A 17,338-nucleotide genomic window follows, 5' to 3' on the forward strand; every position below is an offset into this window, starting at 1 on the left:
GGTTTTGGTGATAAAAAAAACTTGATGCATCCGCTGGAAACCAATGCAATGTGCAATGCATATAGTTTAATATTAAAATGTCATGTTTGTAGCGGCGCAGTAAAACATCTTTCTTGAATTTATTGTTTTAATTAAAGACACCACTATAGTTAAATAAGAAAAATAGCGACACTATCTTGGTAACATGTGAAACACTAAACAGAAGGTAAAATGTTCTTGCAAGCAAACATTGTGAAAAAGTGAAATAGAGAATGAATATTTACACGTGTCTGCATAGCTATAATGTTTCTTATTATATATTTTTACACCAGTGTATTTTTTTGTTTTTTATCATATGTGTTACATTTTGTGATCATAACATATGTAAAGGATTCATTAGGCGGACATAGCATGTTACACTGTCCTGCTACTTTGGAAACGGCACGGACTAACAGTGAGGGATTTTGCGTGAATAACCTTTTTAATTTCGTGCCTGGTGTGACCCTTTTGACGGTTCAAGTGTGATTCTCCAGAGCGGACTGTGTTCTTTTTATATATTTGATTTCTTTTCATATCTTTCTTTTTTATATATGTTTATGTTTTACATTTCAATATCAACACTGTAATAGAGTTTTGTTTTGGATAGGATTCGTACATAGCTCGTGGCTATACTTTGTTATAAGGAAATGTCTAGAAATGCAGTTTTGTAATGACGTTTGTAATGATACTTTAAATATAATTTATAACAATCTGTATCAGAATACATAATTTATTTCAATTCACTTTTGCGACATTGTTTCAGAAAAAGTCAGTGTGACGATGTAAAGCCCACATCAACTGATGAACGAAATCCATCCGGGTAAGAATATTCTTGTCTCCTTACTTAAGGAAAAGAACATATAACAGAAATATTTTATATACATTTATAAAACGTTAGGATAATGTTTCACATAATTACAGGTTTTGAACTTTCAAAAAAAAAATGTTTGCTTCGACAGAACGTATATGGTTTGAAGCAGTTTGAGTACCCATATGCGCTAAGAAAATATGTGGAAAAGAAAGATCAAGGAAATGTACATTTTGTCTTTATAGTTACTGTAAATGTTATAAATGATGAATGGATTTATTGAAACTATAACAATCCCTATCATCGTTTCAGAGAGAGCCAGTCTAGCAATGAAGAAGTATTGAAAAATGGTGAAAGTACAGCAGATACAACATCAACAAATGAAAGGTAACTTATATTTGTTTGTAACGACACGTCAAGACAAGATATAATGCGTATATAATATATTATGAAAATATGAAAGTATTTCGAGACACGTGTGTACATCTATTACGTATGCATTAAATATCAACTCTACTGTACACTGACTTCTGTCGCAATCCTATATTTGATACAAGGAACCTCGTTTCTGAAAATTCGCGAGTAGCTGCCGGGGATCGAACCCCCGACCTCAGGATTGGAAGGCCAGTGTGCAAACCACTGAGCTATCCGCCCACCTATCCGTTGTTGGCCTGCTTATATGTAAACACGTAAAACGCATTACATCAATGTTGGAGTAAAATGTTTTATTTTCAACCGATACTGTCAAGCATATATAGTCGTTTCTTTATCATTAATGAATAGATTCAGTCACACAGCGTCTCCAAATAGTTTGCCTAGTTGCGTTTTATTTGTTTTTAGCTCACCTGTCACAAAGTGACAAGGTGAGCTTTTGTGATCGCGTGGCGTCCGTCGTCCGTCGTCCGTCCGTCCGTGCGTGCGTGCGTAAACTTTTGCTTGTGACCACTCTAGAGGTCACATTTTTCATGGGATCTTTATGAAAGTTGGTCAGAATGTTCACCTTGATGATATCTAGGTCAAGTTCGCAACTGGGTCACGTGCCATCAAAAACTAGGTCAGTAGGTCTAAAAATAGAAAACCCTTGTGACCTCTCTAGAGGCCATATATTTCATGAGATCTTCATGAAAATTGGTCTGAATGTTCACCTTGATGATATCTAGGTCAAGTGCCTTCAAAAACTAGGTCAGTAGGACTAAAAATAGAAAAACCTTGTGACCTCTCTGGAGGCCATATATTTCATAAGATCTTCATGAAAATTGGTCAGAACGTTTACCTTGATAATATCTAGGTCAAGTTCGAAACTGGGTCACGTGCCATCAAAAACTAGGTCAGTAGTTCAAATAATAGAAAAACCTTGTGACCTCTCTAAAGGCCATATTTTTCATGGGATTTGTATGAATGTTGGTCTGAATGTTCATCTTGATGATATCTAGGTCAGGTTCGAAACTGGGTCACGTGCGGTTAAAAACTAGGTCAGTAGGTCTAAAAATAGATAAACCTTGTGACCTCTCTAGAGGCCATATATTTCATGAGATCTTCATGAAAATTGGTCAGAATGCTCACCTTGATGATATCTAGGTCAAGTTCGAAAGTGGGTCACATGCCTTCGAAAACTAGGTCAGTAGGTCAAATAATAGAAAAACCTTGTGACCTCTCTAGAGGCCATATTTTTCATGGGATCTGTTTGAAAGTTGGTCTGAATGTTCATCTTGATGATATTTAGGTCAAGTTCGAAAGTGGGTCACGTGCCATCAAAAAATAGGTCAGTAGGTTAAATAATAGAAAAACCTTGTGACCTCTGTAAAGGCCATATTTTTCATGGGATCTGTATGAAAGTTGGTCTGAATGTTTATCTTGATGATATCTAGATCAAGTTTGAAAAAGGGTCATGTGCGGTCAAAAACTAGGTCAGTATTTCTAAAAATTGAAAAACCTTGTGACCTCTCTAGAGGCTATACTTGTGAATGGATCTCCATAAAAATTGGTCAGAATGTTCACCTTGATGATATCTAGGTCAAGTTCGAAAGTGGGTCACGTGCCATCAAAAAGTAGGTCAGTAGGTCAAATAATGAAAAAACGTTGTGACCTCTCTAGAGGCCATATTTTTCATGGGATCTGTATGAAAGTTGGTCTGAATCTTTATCTTGATGGTATATAGGTCAAGTTTGAAACTGGGTCAACTGCGATCAAAAACTAGGTCAATAAGTCTTGAAATAGAAAAACCTTGTGACCTCACTAGAGGCCATACCCTTGAATGGATCTTCATAAAAGTTGGTCAGAATGTTCACCTTGATAATATCTAGGTCAAGTTTGAAACTGGGTCACGTGCCTTAAAAAACTAGGTCAGTAGGTCAAATAATAAAAAAAACCTTGTGACCTCTCTAGAGGCAATATTTTTCATGGGATCTGTATGAAAATTGGTCTGAATGTTCATCTTGATGATATCTAGGTCAAGTTTGAAAATGGGTCAACTACGATCAAAAACTAGGTCAGTAGGTCTAAAATCAAAAAAATTTTTTGACCTCTCTAGGGGCCATATTTTCAATGGATCTTCATGAAAATTGATCTGAATGTTCATCTTGATGATATCTAGGTCAGGTTCGAAACTGGGTCACATGCGGTCAAAAACTAGGCCAGTAGGTATAAAAATAGAAAAACCTTGTGACCTCTCTAGAGGCCATATTTTTCATGAAATCTTCATGAAAATTAGTGAGAATGTTCAGCTTGATGGTATCTAGTTAAAGTTCAAAACAGGGTCACGTACCTTCGAAAACTAGGTCAATAGGTCAAATAATAGAAAAACCTTGTGACCTCTCTAGAGACCATATTTTTCAATGGATCTTCATGAAAATTAATCAGAGTTTTTATCTTGATAATATCTAGGTCAAGTTCAAAACTGGGTCACATGAGCTCAAAAACTAGGTCACTATTTCAAATAATAGAAGAAATGACGTCATACTCAAAACTGGGTCATGTGGGAAGAGGTGAGCGATTCAGGACCATCATGGTCCTCTTGTTTATTCACCCCATAATGCAACCGTTTAGAAAGAAAATAAAGAATATCCTGTAGAAGCTTAGAACGCAACGAAGCAATATAATAGCGTATTCGTTTAGACTGAGTTTGTTCATGAGAACATTTACGACATACCCGTCGCATCTTAAATAAACAGTTCACATTCAAATCAGTGGTATAGTTTCTAGAAATCAAGACTAGTCATTCAGTGAATGTAAAACCAGGTGCATTGAAGTATCAAATTATTTATACCTGATTTAAAAACTCGAGGCACAAAATCTTTACATAATGAAAAAAGTATAATCGACATGTCGTTAAACAATTGCTAAAATCACGTTAGTTGTTTGATAGAAATTCGACCATCGTACAAATATTATGAAGTCCACGCCAGTGTTAAATCATATTAGTAGGTAGACATAACGAAAGCAAACAGTTAAGAAAAAAGATTAATTCGTTTGACTTGTTTTGGTTATAAAACAGAACCACATAAGTGCTTCTTGTATTCGTTGAAAGAATATGTTTTACGAATCAGAAGTGTTAGTAAAATTCCTGATATTTTGTTATATTCCCCCATACCCCTATTTCTTACCAACAGACGTTGTCAGCATACAACTATGAATTTAGCCTGGTATATGCAATGTTATAAAATGCTTGTGTAATTGCAGAGAAAATAATTCTGGTGATTCTGAGAAGCAAACACCCGAAACAGTGAGCAAAGGGTAACAACAATTTATGCCTTTTAAGGAATTCTAAAAATATGTACACTATCACTAACTGTTATAATGTAGGGAGTTATATTTTTTTTTCATCCAAAATGTATTGTGTTATCGTTTTAGAAACTCCCATGATAAATTATTAATATCTGTAATAGATCAGCAATATGTTATTAGTGTATAACATATGGGTCATTGTTTCAGAATAAAAAAGCCTGATGATGACAGTTCTACGACATTAAAAGGCGATTCTCCAAAGGATCCTTCACAAGTACCAGAGTAAGAGTTCAATGTGTTTGCTATTAATATTTGGAGGTAGATAATCTGCTGCACAAATTTTGTACGTGAATTTTGTACGGTCGATACTGGGTTTTGAATGCTAAATTCTTCCGAAAAGTTTTTGCTTATGTTTTTCCTTAGAAAATCTTGAATATGTGGATTAAAATGAACTCTAAAGACTTGATCAATGAAAATAGACTGTATAAAAAGCACAACGCTTAAGATCTTGTTTTAGATTCAAGTTTTGCTCAAATGTCATAAATATTCGTCCGCGTTGATTATTCAGTTGATTCAGGTTAAATTTGTTATATTTTCTGGTCCTTTGAGATCATGGGATCCATTCAGTAGATGTGTAATAGGGTTCCGCTTGAGCCGGTGTTTAGGGCGTGAGAGATGTTGCACATTTTATTACCTCTCATGAACAGACTAGATCAAACCAAGTCTGCTATTATTCTTTCATTTGGTTGCATTTTGTGCTTCCATGGGATCTTTTTACAGATTTTATTGATACATATCGTTAAAATGATGAATTTGAATTAAGTCGCACGCCTGTGGAGGGAATCATAACCTGCAGTGAAGTCGTTCCGAAAATAAACACTGGCCATATATTCGATAAGCAGATGCACTAAGGTATCAAACTGAGCTTGGTACAGGATAATCTAAGATAAACTAAGAGGAGCACACCTTAAATAATAAACAATTCACATTCATTGGAGTGGAATTGTTTCTTGATATCAAGACTGGTACTTCGGTGAATGTATAACCAGAGGAACTGAAGTATCGATTTTAGCTTGCTACACAGTTATTTATATCTAATTTGAAGAAAAAATGAAGAACGAGTAACAAAGTTGATATGCCGTTAAATTATCGCAACATTAAGGCAAGCTGTTTAATAGAAATAAAACAATCGAGCTTCGCCGTCTGAAATTGTAAGGAACGTACAACAAATATGGAGTTTCAGTCAGTATTTGATGATGTTAGTAGATAGACTACGAGATCCAATCGGTGCGACGTTAAACCCAACACAATAAATAAATAAATAAATATAATTTGATTTCATTTCAAGTTTATTTGGTTATAGCTGAAGACATTTCAGGGAAAAGTTGCAAATATTAGTTCTTGATTTGCAGTATATAAGTACGTATAACTGTGCATCATTGTTTCAGGATAAGTCCGTCTGATGTTGGCACTTCTACGATATCAAAAGACAATCTTCCCAAGGCAAGTCCAGATGCAGCGAAGTAAGTTTAATGTGATGATATGCACATAATTTATTAGTGGTATGTGGAACGAAATAAAAGCTAAACACTTAATAAAATGCTCTCAAAAATGAAGAAATACAAAGTTTAAAACATATGTTATCAAATAACTTCACATTTTCCATAAAAAAGCATACATTTCTGATAGTTCAATGCCATTTCAAGCGTAAAAGTAGAACCAGCTTAAGCACTCGGCACATATAACTCGCCAAATGAACTGACACTGTAAAAAAATGATACAGAAGACGGTAGTGTTTTAAATCTACTCGAAAAGAACATACAACGTGAGAGTTCTAGGGGAGTGATGGATGTTGTATTTTATATTTTTAATAATCAAATGGCCCGAGATCACTCAATCATTTTCAAATCATTGTTTGGACCTCTAACTGTTATAATTCTTGTCAAATTTACATTAGTTACGGGTCACTTCTGTTTGTAGCTAATTAAAATTAAATACAGTTACTACGCTTTTAAGCAAGATTACAAGACTAGACTGAGTTTGTTCATGAGAACATATACGACATACCTGTCGCATCTTAAATAAACAGTTTGCATTTCAATCAGTGGCATTTTTCTGGAAATCAAGACTAGTCATTCAGTGAATATAAAACCAGGTGCATTGAAGTATTAAGTTATTTATACCTGATTTAAAAACTCGAGGCACAAAATCTTTACATAATGAAAAAAGTATAATCGACATGTCGTTAAACAATTGCTAAAATCACGTTAGTTGTTTGATAGAAATTCGACCATCGTACAAATATTATGAAGTCCACGCCAGTGTTAAATCATATTAGTAGGTAGACATAACGAAAGCAAACAGTTAAGAAAAAAGATTAATTCGTTTGACTTGTTTTGGTTATAAAACAGAACCACATAAGTGCTTCATTCATTCGTCAAAAGAATAGTTTTACGAATCATAAGTGTTAGTAAAATTCCTGATATTTTGTTATATTCCTCCATTCTCCTGTTTCTTACCAACAGACGCTGTCAGCATACAACTATGAATTTAGCCTGGTATATGCAATGTTATAAAATGCTTGTGTAATTGCAGAGAAAATAATTCTGGTGATTCTGAGAAGCAAACACCCGAAACAGTGAGCAAAGGGTAGCAACAATTTGTGCCTTTTAAGCAATTCTAAAAATATGTACACTGTCACTATTATAATGTAGAGAGTTATAATTTTATTTCATCCAAAGTGTATTATGTTATCGTTTTAGAAATTCCCATGATAAATCATTAATATCTGTAATAGATCAGCAATATGTTACTATGTGTATAACATATGGGTCATTGTTATACGCCCGAAGGGACGTATTATGTTATGACGCTGGTGTCCGTCTGTCCGTCCGTCTGTCCGTTAGCAATTTCGTGTCCGCTCTGTAACTCTTGAACCCCTTGAAGGATTTCAAAGAACCTTGACACAAATGTTCACCACACCAAGACGACGTGCAGAGCGCATGTTCCGGATGACTTGCTTCAAGGTCAAGGTCACACTTATGGGTCAAAAGTCATATCAGTTTGTTTCGTGTCTGCTCTGTAACTCTTGAACTGCTGGAAGGATTTCAAAGAAACTTGGCAGAAATGTTCACCACATTATAACGATGTGCAGAGCGCATGCTCCGGATGACTCGCTTCAAGGTCAAGGTCACACTTAAGGGTCAAAGGTCATATATGACTTTGCTTTGTGTATATTGCTCTGCATTGCAGTGCTCTTGTTTTTATTTGGCAGATCTCTTTTTTGTACTTACAATAATTTTTTTTTTTAATTACTTCCCTTTTATGTTACTATAAATAGCTTATTTTGAAACTTTTTTATTATTGGCCGTAGGGAAAAACCGAGACCACTTTTCTGTGGTACAACATGGATGGTACCTCCAATTTTAAGGTGTATTTTTACATACCAATACCTGATAAGGATTTTTTTGTAGACTTTGATTTTTTTTTTTTGTGGACTTAGATTTGTTTTTTGAAGTTTTCCTTTTGTTGTTCCAGTCCTTTGGGGCTACAACAGTCAAGTTCTTAAAATTTTGCTCCAATCCTATGATGTAAGCCTTCGGGCATATATTGCCCCGCATGGCGGCGCTCTTGTTTCAGAATAAAAAAGCCTGATGATGACAGTTCTACGACATTAAAAGGCGATTCTCCAAAGGATCCTTCACAAGTACCAGAGTAAGAGTTCAATGTGTTTGCTGTTAATATTTGGAGGTAGATAATCTGCTGCACAAAATTTGTATGTGAATTTTATACGGTCGATATTGGGTTTTGAATGCTAAATTCTTCCGAAAAGATTTTGCTTATGTTTTTCTTTAGAAAATCTTGAATATGTGGATTAAAATGAACTCTCAAGACTTGATCAATGAAAATAGACTGTTTAAAAAGCACAACGCTTAAAATCTTGTTTTAGGTTCAGATTTTGATCAAATGGCATAAATATCCGTCCGCGTTGATTATTCAGTTGATTCAGTGTAAATTTGTTATATTTTCTGGTCCTTTGAGATCGTGGGATCCATTCAATAGATGGGTAATAGGGTTCCGCTTGAGCCGGTGTTGGGGCGTGAGAGATGTTGCACATTTTATTACCTCTCATGAACAGACTAGATCAAACCAAGTCTGCTATTATTCTTTTATTTGGTTGCATTTTGTGTTTCCAAGGGATCTTTTTACATATTTTATTGATACATATCGTTAAAATGATGAATTTGAATTAAGTCGCACGCCTGTGGAGGGAATCATAACCTGCAGTGAAGTCGTTCCGAAAATAAACACTGGCCATATATTCGATTAGCAGATGCACTAAGGTATCAAATTGAGCTTGATAACTAAGATAAACTAAGAGGAGCGCATCTTAAATAACAAACAATTCACATTCATTGCTGTAGAATTGTTTCTTGATATCAAGACTGGTACTTCAGTGAATGTAAACTAGAGGAACTGAAGTATCGAATTTAGCTTCCTACACAGTTATTTATATCTAATTTGAAGAAAAAATGAAGAACGAGTAACAAAGTCGATATGCCGTTAAATTATCGCAACATTAAGGCAAGCTGTTTAATAGAAATAAAACAATCGAGCTTCGCCGTCTGAAATTGTAAGGAACGTACAACAATTATGCAGTTTTAGTCAGTATTTGATGATGTTAGTAGGTAGACTACGAGAACCAATGAAAGCTAACAATATCCTTAACAAGATTAATTCATGTCTCAATAAGAGCTCCTGAAGTGTTGCTGAAGAAATAAATTTTACGAACTTCAAGAAGAAATGCTTGTAAAGAATGTTTATATTTGGTTATATTTCTTAACTCCGCGTCTCTACCTTCGGAAGCAATCAGCATGCAACTATGAATTCATTTTGCTGCGTATGTACAATGGTAAGATGTTGTTTAATTGCAGTGAAGATAAGCATCATGATTCTACAAATTAAAGAAAAAGGGAACCTAACACCTGAAAAATTAATCAAAGTGTAACATTAATGTATGCTTATTACTGAATTTTGCAAAATATGTACATTGCAACTATCATATTTTAGAATCATAGTAGTTTCTTTTTTTAATGTTATAATTTGATTTGGGCCTCCGTGGACGAGTTGTATTCTTCATGTGAGGAAGCCATTCAGCTGGCTTACGGTATGTCGATGGTTCTACCCAGGTACCCGCTCGTGATGAAATAATGCACGGAGGGGCACCTGGGGTTTACCTCCACCATCAAAGCTGAAAAAGTCGACATATGACCTATGTCGGTGCGACGTTAAACTCAACACAATAAATTAATATAATTTCATTTCATTTCAAGTTTATTTGGTTGTAGCTGTAGACACTCCAGGGAAAAGTTGCAAATATCTGTTCTTGATTTGCAGTATATAACTACGTATAACTGTGCATAATTTTTTCAGGATAAGTCCGTCTGATGTTGGCAATTCTACGATATCAAAAGACAGTCTTCCCAAGGCAAGTCCAGATGCAGCGGAGTAAGTTTAATATGATGATATGCACATAATTTATTAGTGGTATGTGATATGTTGAACGAAATACAGTCGGCATTGTATTAAGAGACCACGCAAGGTACTGCTAAGAAGTGGTCTCTTAATGGAATGGTCTCTTAATGGATTTCAGTTAGATGAAAAGAAAAGATATTTTTAACTGTTAATGTAACTGTATTTATTATGAACATACATGTATTGTTTAAAAATTTATTTTAACATCGTGAACACTTTTCCAAGTCCACAAACAGTATAAATTATGGCTAGATTGTTTGTCAGTTCGACTGATACAAAGGTTAATTGCATTCAGTCACGTGCAAAACGTACTCGCTAATTACACAGATGAAGAAATGCCCGGTAGAATTTGGTACCCGGTCGCTTAATAGATACTTTTGTCAAATATTTTACCTGTCGGGACTTCATTAATGTGGTCGCTAGTCGTTTAATAAAAAAGTCGTTTAATGGAATGAATTTATTTACTGAAAACGTTCGGGAGGGATTTTGACCGGTCGTTTAATACAAAAATCGCTTAATAGAGGTGGTCGCCAGTACGATGTCGACTGTAAAAGCTAAACACTTATTCTGACACGATCCGATTCATTTTCCTATTAAACAAAGAAGGCTGGAAACAGTGAATTATTAAACAACAATTCACTGTTCTGACATCACAACTATTACGAAATAGCGGCGTAGCGGCGCGCTGGAAAAGAACCCGACTGAAAACGGGCAAATATTTAATACATGCCGACAAGGGTGTACTTTAAAGTTCTTGATAACGTGTTAGAATCGAAATAATATATCTCATTCAGTGATTTGCTCTTGAATAAATCACTGTTTGTCGTTCAGATGCGTAGCATTATATCACGAGGGCTACGCCCTCGTGATATAATTCCTTCGCATCTGAACTCCAAACAGTGATTTATTCAGCGACAAATCACCGATGAGATATATTATTTCTTAAATAAGATACTCTCAAAATGAAGAAATACAAAGTTTAAAACATATGTAATCAAATAACTTCACATTTTCCATAAATAGCATACATTTCTGATAGTTCAATGCCATTTCAAGTGTAAAAGTAGAACCAGCTTAAGCACTCGGCACATATAACTCGCCAAATGAACTGACACTGTAAAAGAAATGATACAGAAGACGGAAGTGTTTTAAATCTACTCAAAACGAAAATACAACGTGAGAGTTCTAGGGGAGTGATGGATGTTGTATTTTATATTTTTAATAATCAAATGGCCCGAGATCACTCAATCATTTTCAAATCATTGTTTGGACCTCTAACTGTTATAATTCTTGTCAAATCTACTTTAGTTCGGGTCACCTCTGTTTGTAGCTAATAAAAATTAAATACAGTTACTACGCTTTTAAACAAGATTACAAGACTAGACTGAGTTTGTTCATGAGAACATATACGACATACCCGTCGCATCTTAAATAAACAGTTCACATTCAGATCAGTGGCATAGTTTCTAGAAATCAAGATAGTCATTCAGTGAATGTAAAACAAGGTGCATTGAAGTATTAAGTTATTTATACCTGATTTAAAAACTCGAGGCACAAAATCTTTACATAATGAAAAAAGTATAATTGACATGTCGTTAAACAATTGCTAAAATCACGTTAGTTGTTTGATAGAAGTTCGACCGTCGTACAAATATGTTGAAGTCCTGGCCAGTGTTAAGTCATATTAGTAGGTAGACATAACGAAAGCAAACAGTTAAGAAAAAAGGTTAATTCGTTGACTTGTTTTGCTTCTTGTATTCATTGAAAGAATATGTTTTACGAATCAGAAGTGTTAGTAAAATTTTGTTATATTCCCCCATCCCCCTGTTCCTTACCAACAGACGCTGTCAGCATACAACTATGAATTTAGCCTGGTATATGCAATGTTATAAAATGCTTGTTTAATTGCAGAGAAAAACATTCTGGTGATTCTGAGAAGCAAACACCCGAAACAGTGAGCAAAGGGTAACAACAATTTATGCCTTTTAAGGAATTCTGAATTCTAAAAATATGTACACTGTCACTATTATAAACTATTATAATGTAGAGAGTTATAATTTTATTTCATCCAAAGTGTATTGTGTTATCGTTTTAGAAATTCCCATGATAAATTATTAATATCTGTAATAGATCAGCAATATGTTACTATGTGTATAACATATGGGTCATTGTTTCTGAATAAAAAAGCCTGATGATGACAGTTCTACGACATTAAAAGGCGATTCTCCAAAGGATCCTTCACAAGCACCAGAGTAAGAGTTCAATGTGTTTGCTATTAATATTTGGAGGTAGATAATCTGCTGCACAAAATTTGTATGTGAATTCTGTACGGTCGATATTGGGTTTTGAATGCACATACAAATTTTGTGCGGCGATATTGGGTTTTAAGTGCTGAATTCTTCCGAAAAGTTTTTGCTTATGTTTTTCTTTAGAAAATCTTGAATATGTGGATTAAAATGAACTCTAAAGACTTGATCAATGAAAATAGACTGTATAGAAAGCACAACGCTTAAAATCTTGTTTTAGATTCAAATTTTGCTCAAATGGTATAAATATCCGTCCGCGTTGACTATTCAGTTGAATCAGTTTTGTTATTGTTTCTGGTCCTTTGAGGTCATGGGATCAATTCAATAGATGTGTAATAGGGTTCCGCTTGAGCCGGTATTGCGGGCGTGAATCGTGTTGCACATTTTATTACCTCTCATGAACAGAATGACTCGATCAAACTTAGTCTGCTATTATTCTTTTATTTGGTTGCATTCTGTGCTTCCAGGGGATCTTTTTACAGACTTTATTGATATATATCGTTAAAATGATCAATTTGAATTATGTCGCTCCCCTCTGGAGGGAATCATAACCTGCAGTGAAGTTGTTCCGAAAATAAACCTTGTCCATATGTTCAATAAATAGATGCACCGAGGTATCGAATTGAGCTTGATACAGGATAATCTATGTTTACTTTAAAGAATTTAAAGAAAAGAAGCAGAAAATCTACATATAATGAGAGGCAAGTAACAAAATTGACATGCCGTTAATATTCGCTACATTAACGCTAGTTGTTAGTTAGAAATACAACGATAAGGCTGCAACAACTGATATTGATGGAACATACAATTATATGCAATTTCAGCGAATGCATGTTCATGTTAGGAGATAGCCTAATAGACAGAATAAACGCATTGCCAAACAGATGACACAAAAAGGTTATCTGGTTTATCTTGTGCTGGTTTTGAATTAGAACCACAACAAGTGTTTCTTATAGTGGACGCAACTTGACCCCGATGGTTGACCTTTGTATTATAATACATAATGAGGCACAACCTATTATTGAAAAGGCGTGTACGTAAAACGCTTCATCTCATTGCATTCATAAATTTAAATACACGGCTACCCTATGCACACCTAATTTCTACAATGAAATAATATGAATAATCAGCCTAAGGTCAACCATCGCGGTCAAGTTGCGACGACTATATATTCGTTGAAAGAACAAGTTTTTGTTAAGCATCCAAAATGTTAATAGTTTGTTTAGAAAAACAATTCAGGTGATTCTGTGTAGGAAACGAGACGCCAGCACCTGGAACAGTGATCAAAGGGAAATAACAATTTATGTTTTTAATGAATTCTTTGAAATATGTGCACTGTAAATATCGTAATGTAGAGTCAAGAGTAGTTTTATATATAATTTGTTTTAATTATGCGAGTATTGTATTATCGTTGTAGAAATCCCAATGATCAGGTACAAATATCTGTATTAAATTAGTAACATGTTACTATGCATATCATATTTTGGTCATTGTTCCAGAATAAATCAGCCTGGTGATGACAGTTCTGCGATATCCACATACGATATTCAAAAGGATCCTCCAGAAGCATTAAAGTAAGAATTCAATGTGTTTGCAGTTTATCTGTTGCAAACAATTTTTAGTTGTTTGTTTAAGTCGTCGTTGTGTTTTATGTGCTACTTTTTGTACCCCCCGACAACAAAGTATACTGGTTTCAGGTTGTCTGTCTGTCTGTCCGTCCGTAGACACAATCTTGTGCGCTCCATCTCTCCTCATCCCCTTGACACAATTGAATGAAACTTCACACAAGTGATCAGTAACAACAGTAGTTGTGCATGGGGCATGTTAGGTTCTTTCAGACAAAAAACTTGCAGAGTTATAGGACTTTGTTTTTTGTTACTATACTATATACATAGACACAATCTTGTGCACACCATCTCTCCTCATCCACTTGACACAATTTAATGAAACTTCACACAAGTGATCAGTAACAACAGTAGTTGTGCGTGGGGCATGTTAGGTTCTTTCAGAAAAAAAATTTGCAGAGTTATGGGACTTTGTTTTTTGTTACTATACTATATACATAGACACAATCTTGTGCACACCATCTCTCCTCATCCACTTGACACAATTTAATGAAACTTCACACAAGTGATCAGTAACAATAGTAGTTGTGCATGGGGCATGTTAGTTTTTTTCAGAATTTTTTTTTGCAGAGTTACGGGACTTTGGTTTTTGTTATTAAACTATTCATAGACACAATCTTGTTCGCACCATCTCTCCTCATCCCCATGACACAATTTAATGAAACTTCACACAAGTGATCAGTAACAACAGTAGTTGTACATGGGGCACGTTAGGTTCTTTCAATGACAAAAATTGCAGAATTATGGGACTTTGTTTCTTGTTAACATACTATGTACATACAATCTGCATATGCAGTCTTGTGCGCGCCTAATCTTCCGAACCCTTGCACACAATTTAGTGAAACTTCACACAAGTGATCAGTACCAACCCTAGTTGTGCATGGTGCATGTTACGTTCTTTTAGATAAATATTCTGCGTAGTTATGGGACTTTGTTTTTTGTTACTATACTGTATACATACAGTCTATATACATACAGTCCACATAATTATGCAATCTTGTGTGCGTCAAATTGCAATACGAGTACTGTGTCAGTGCATGCGGGGGGTACATTCATCACCTTCAATGATAGCTCTAGTTCTGATAAGTATTTTTTCTTGTTTTGCAAATTTATTTTTGTTTGAACATACTGATTTATCGAGATAATTTTACAAGTAGAAGGTGCCGATCGAGATATCCGATCACGTTGAATATTGAAATGATCAATTTAAATTGAGTCGCACGCCTGTGAAGATAATCTCAGATTATTACTTCGCAATAGGTGACTTTGATAAAAAGTAGAAACACGGACTTTCTTGAAATATCATTAGACGTTTGTAAGTTTATAAAACAGCTGATTGTTGATGCTACAATAATAATTTTAGGCATGTTCAAAACATGTAATCTTTATATGTACATTGTATTAAGATTTATAAATGACAATTTAGGGATTATAAATGTTTTTGTTTATTAACGTGTGCAGAAGCGGGATTGTTGACGATTGAGACCGAAGCTCGAGGCCACAAACATTTCCGACGTTCATACACAAAACAAACGTGTATTGTCACTATTGTTGCATAAAACATGACACGAAGACTGAATGTACTGTGCTTCGGGTGCAGTTTGATTTACTATTCTTTTGTTCGTTGAAACTCTCAACATATTTTATATATCCATAACCGGGGTACACAAATCATCAACACAACCCTTCCGCTGCCGAACACCCGATTACGTTATTTGCACTGTATCCGTCATGGAACTTTCCTAAAAATCACGTTAGTTATGACAGAATAGTATAGAGGCTTTATTGTTCACAGAAAGTATATAAAATCTAAAATTCTTAAAAAGAAAAAGAAAAAATGCATAGAGACGAACAGATTTATTCTCAAAAAATCTTGTTTTAACCTAAACTTGCCAGTCATAGGGCGGGTCATATGTTCTCCGTGACTGTTTGAGCAAAGACATTGTGTTTGAAATCATTCGTCCTCCACCTCTGATAATTCATGTGGGGAAGTTGGCAGTTACTTGCGGAAAACAGGTTTGTACTGGAACAGAATCCAGGAACACTGGTTAGGTTAACTACCCGCCGTTACAGGACTGAAATACTGTTGAAAAATTGCGTTAAACCCAAAACACAAAACAACATGCTTCTCACTATATTCATGGTTACCGACGAACTGTTTTCCTGGCGCCCGATTGGGAGGAAGATAAACAGGGTGAGTAAGCGACACAACAATAAGTATTCAGTCTTTACACAAAATGTCTGAAAATCCTGCATAAACTGCACTTGACCTTGGGAATGAAAATATTTTCCGGCCAGAAACTATGGATTGATTTGACCTAGTTTTGTCTACTTTCATATAATGATCCCTGCTGCTTTTCGAAATCAGTCGATCAAAGATCAATGTTACGTGAGAGTTAACACGATCAATGACTAGAGAACAAAGGGGTCACAATTCTGCAATAGTCCGACTTCGCACGCTGATTGTTTATAGTCAGTAAATAAATATTTAAGTCATTTGGGCCTGTAAGTCATAGATAAAGGTAACCGTGACATACAGAATGCAAACGGTTTCCGACAAATAACTAGGAAACGCTAAGATGTATAGTAGTCAAACGTGATAGAATTATTGTTTGTGGTCACTAGAACCCATATTTCTTTTAATAAAAGTAGGTCAAAAATCAATAGTAACAGTGAAACTTAAAATGTTTTTATTAATTTCTAGAGAATGCTTTGGTATGGGATTGTCAAACTTCATAGGATAATTGCCTTTGATTAGAAATTGCTCCAAATTAATTGTGTTAGGATCAGAAAGTCAAAGGTCAAAGTCAGTGTTACCCTATTCCTATTGATAACTGAAAATCGCTTTTGCCTGCAGTAATCACACTGCATAGAGATTTTGAGGATCTCTGGATGACATGTTTGCTTATTGATTAGTCCAAAGGTCAAAGTTATAGTGACATTGAGTCTGACAATGTTTTTGCAAATAGACGTAGAATGTTTATTTCTAAGACAATTGCCATTTTTACTAGGGGGTGGGGGCATTATATGTCAAAGGCGATTAGCAGAGTATTCTTGAAGCTGACAATTACATACCTAGTTACTTCCGACATGACTTTAAAGTTTATATATTACTTATTTAATGCAGCATATCTTGAAGACTGCAGTAAAAAGTATCAATATATTACCAGTAATCTCTTTCAGAAGGGCTAGAGTTATCATAAACTACGAGAATAATGTATTTAATTATGCTGTCATCATTTAAATTCTTTTGATATTTTTAAGTACTTAAAGACACATCTGAGACAATGTTTATCAAAACATGACTTTATTATTTATTTTAT

At 34.8% G+C, this 17,338-nt stretch overlaps 1 protein-coding gene across 1 annotated transcript in view; it reads left to right on the plus strand.

The window, feature by feature from the left end:
- Positions 1-781: 781 nt before the first annotated feature.
- LOC128553549 (thioredoxin domain-containing protein 2-like) overlaps positions 782-17,338 on the plus strand; it is a gene marked incomplete at its 5' end in the record, with an annotated part of 31,131 nt that continues 14,574 nt past the window's right edge. Inside the window, 10 exons of the mRNA XM_053534732.1 lie at positions 782-838; positions 1,139-1,213; positions 4,505-4,558; positions 4,757-4,831; positions 5,998-6,072; positions 7,145-7,198; positions 8,189-8,263; positions 9,983-10,057; positions 11,996-12,049; positions 13,890-13,964. Coding sequence (XP_053390707.1) covers positions 782-838; positions 1,139-1,213; positions 4,505-4,558; positions 4,757-4,831; positions 5,998-6,072; positions 7,145-7,198; positions 8,189-8,263; positions 9,983-10,057; positions 11,996-12,049; positions 13,890-13,964 — 669 coding nt within the window. The remainder of the gene's footprint in view (positions 839-1,138; positions 1,214-4,504; positions 4,559-4,756; positions 4,832-5,997; positions 6,073-7,144; positions 7,199-8,188; positions 8,264-9,982; positions 10,058-11,995; positions 12,050-13,889; positions 13,965-17,338) is intronic.

The sequence above is a fragment of the Mercenaria mercenaria genome, unplaced genomic scaffold (genome assembly GCF_021730395.1).
Source record: "Mercenaria mercenaria strain notata unplaced genomic scaffold, MADL_Memer_1 contig_3934, whole genome shotgun sequence".
Classification (NCBI taxonomy): domain Eukaryota; kingdom Metazoa; phylum Mollusca; class Bivalvia; order Venerida; family Veneridae; genus Mercenaria; species Mercenaria mercenaria.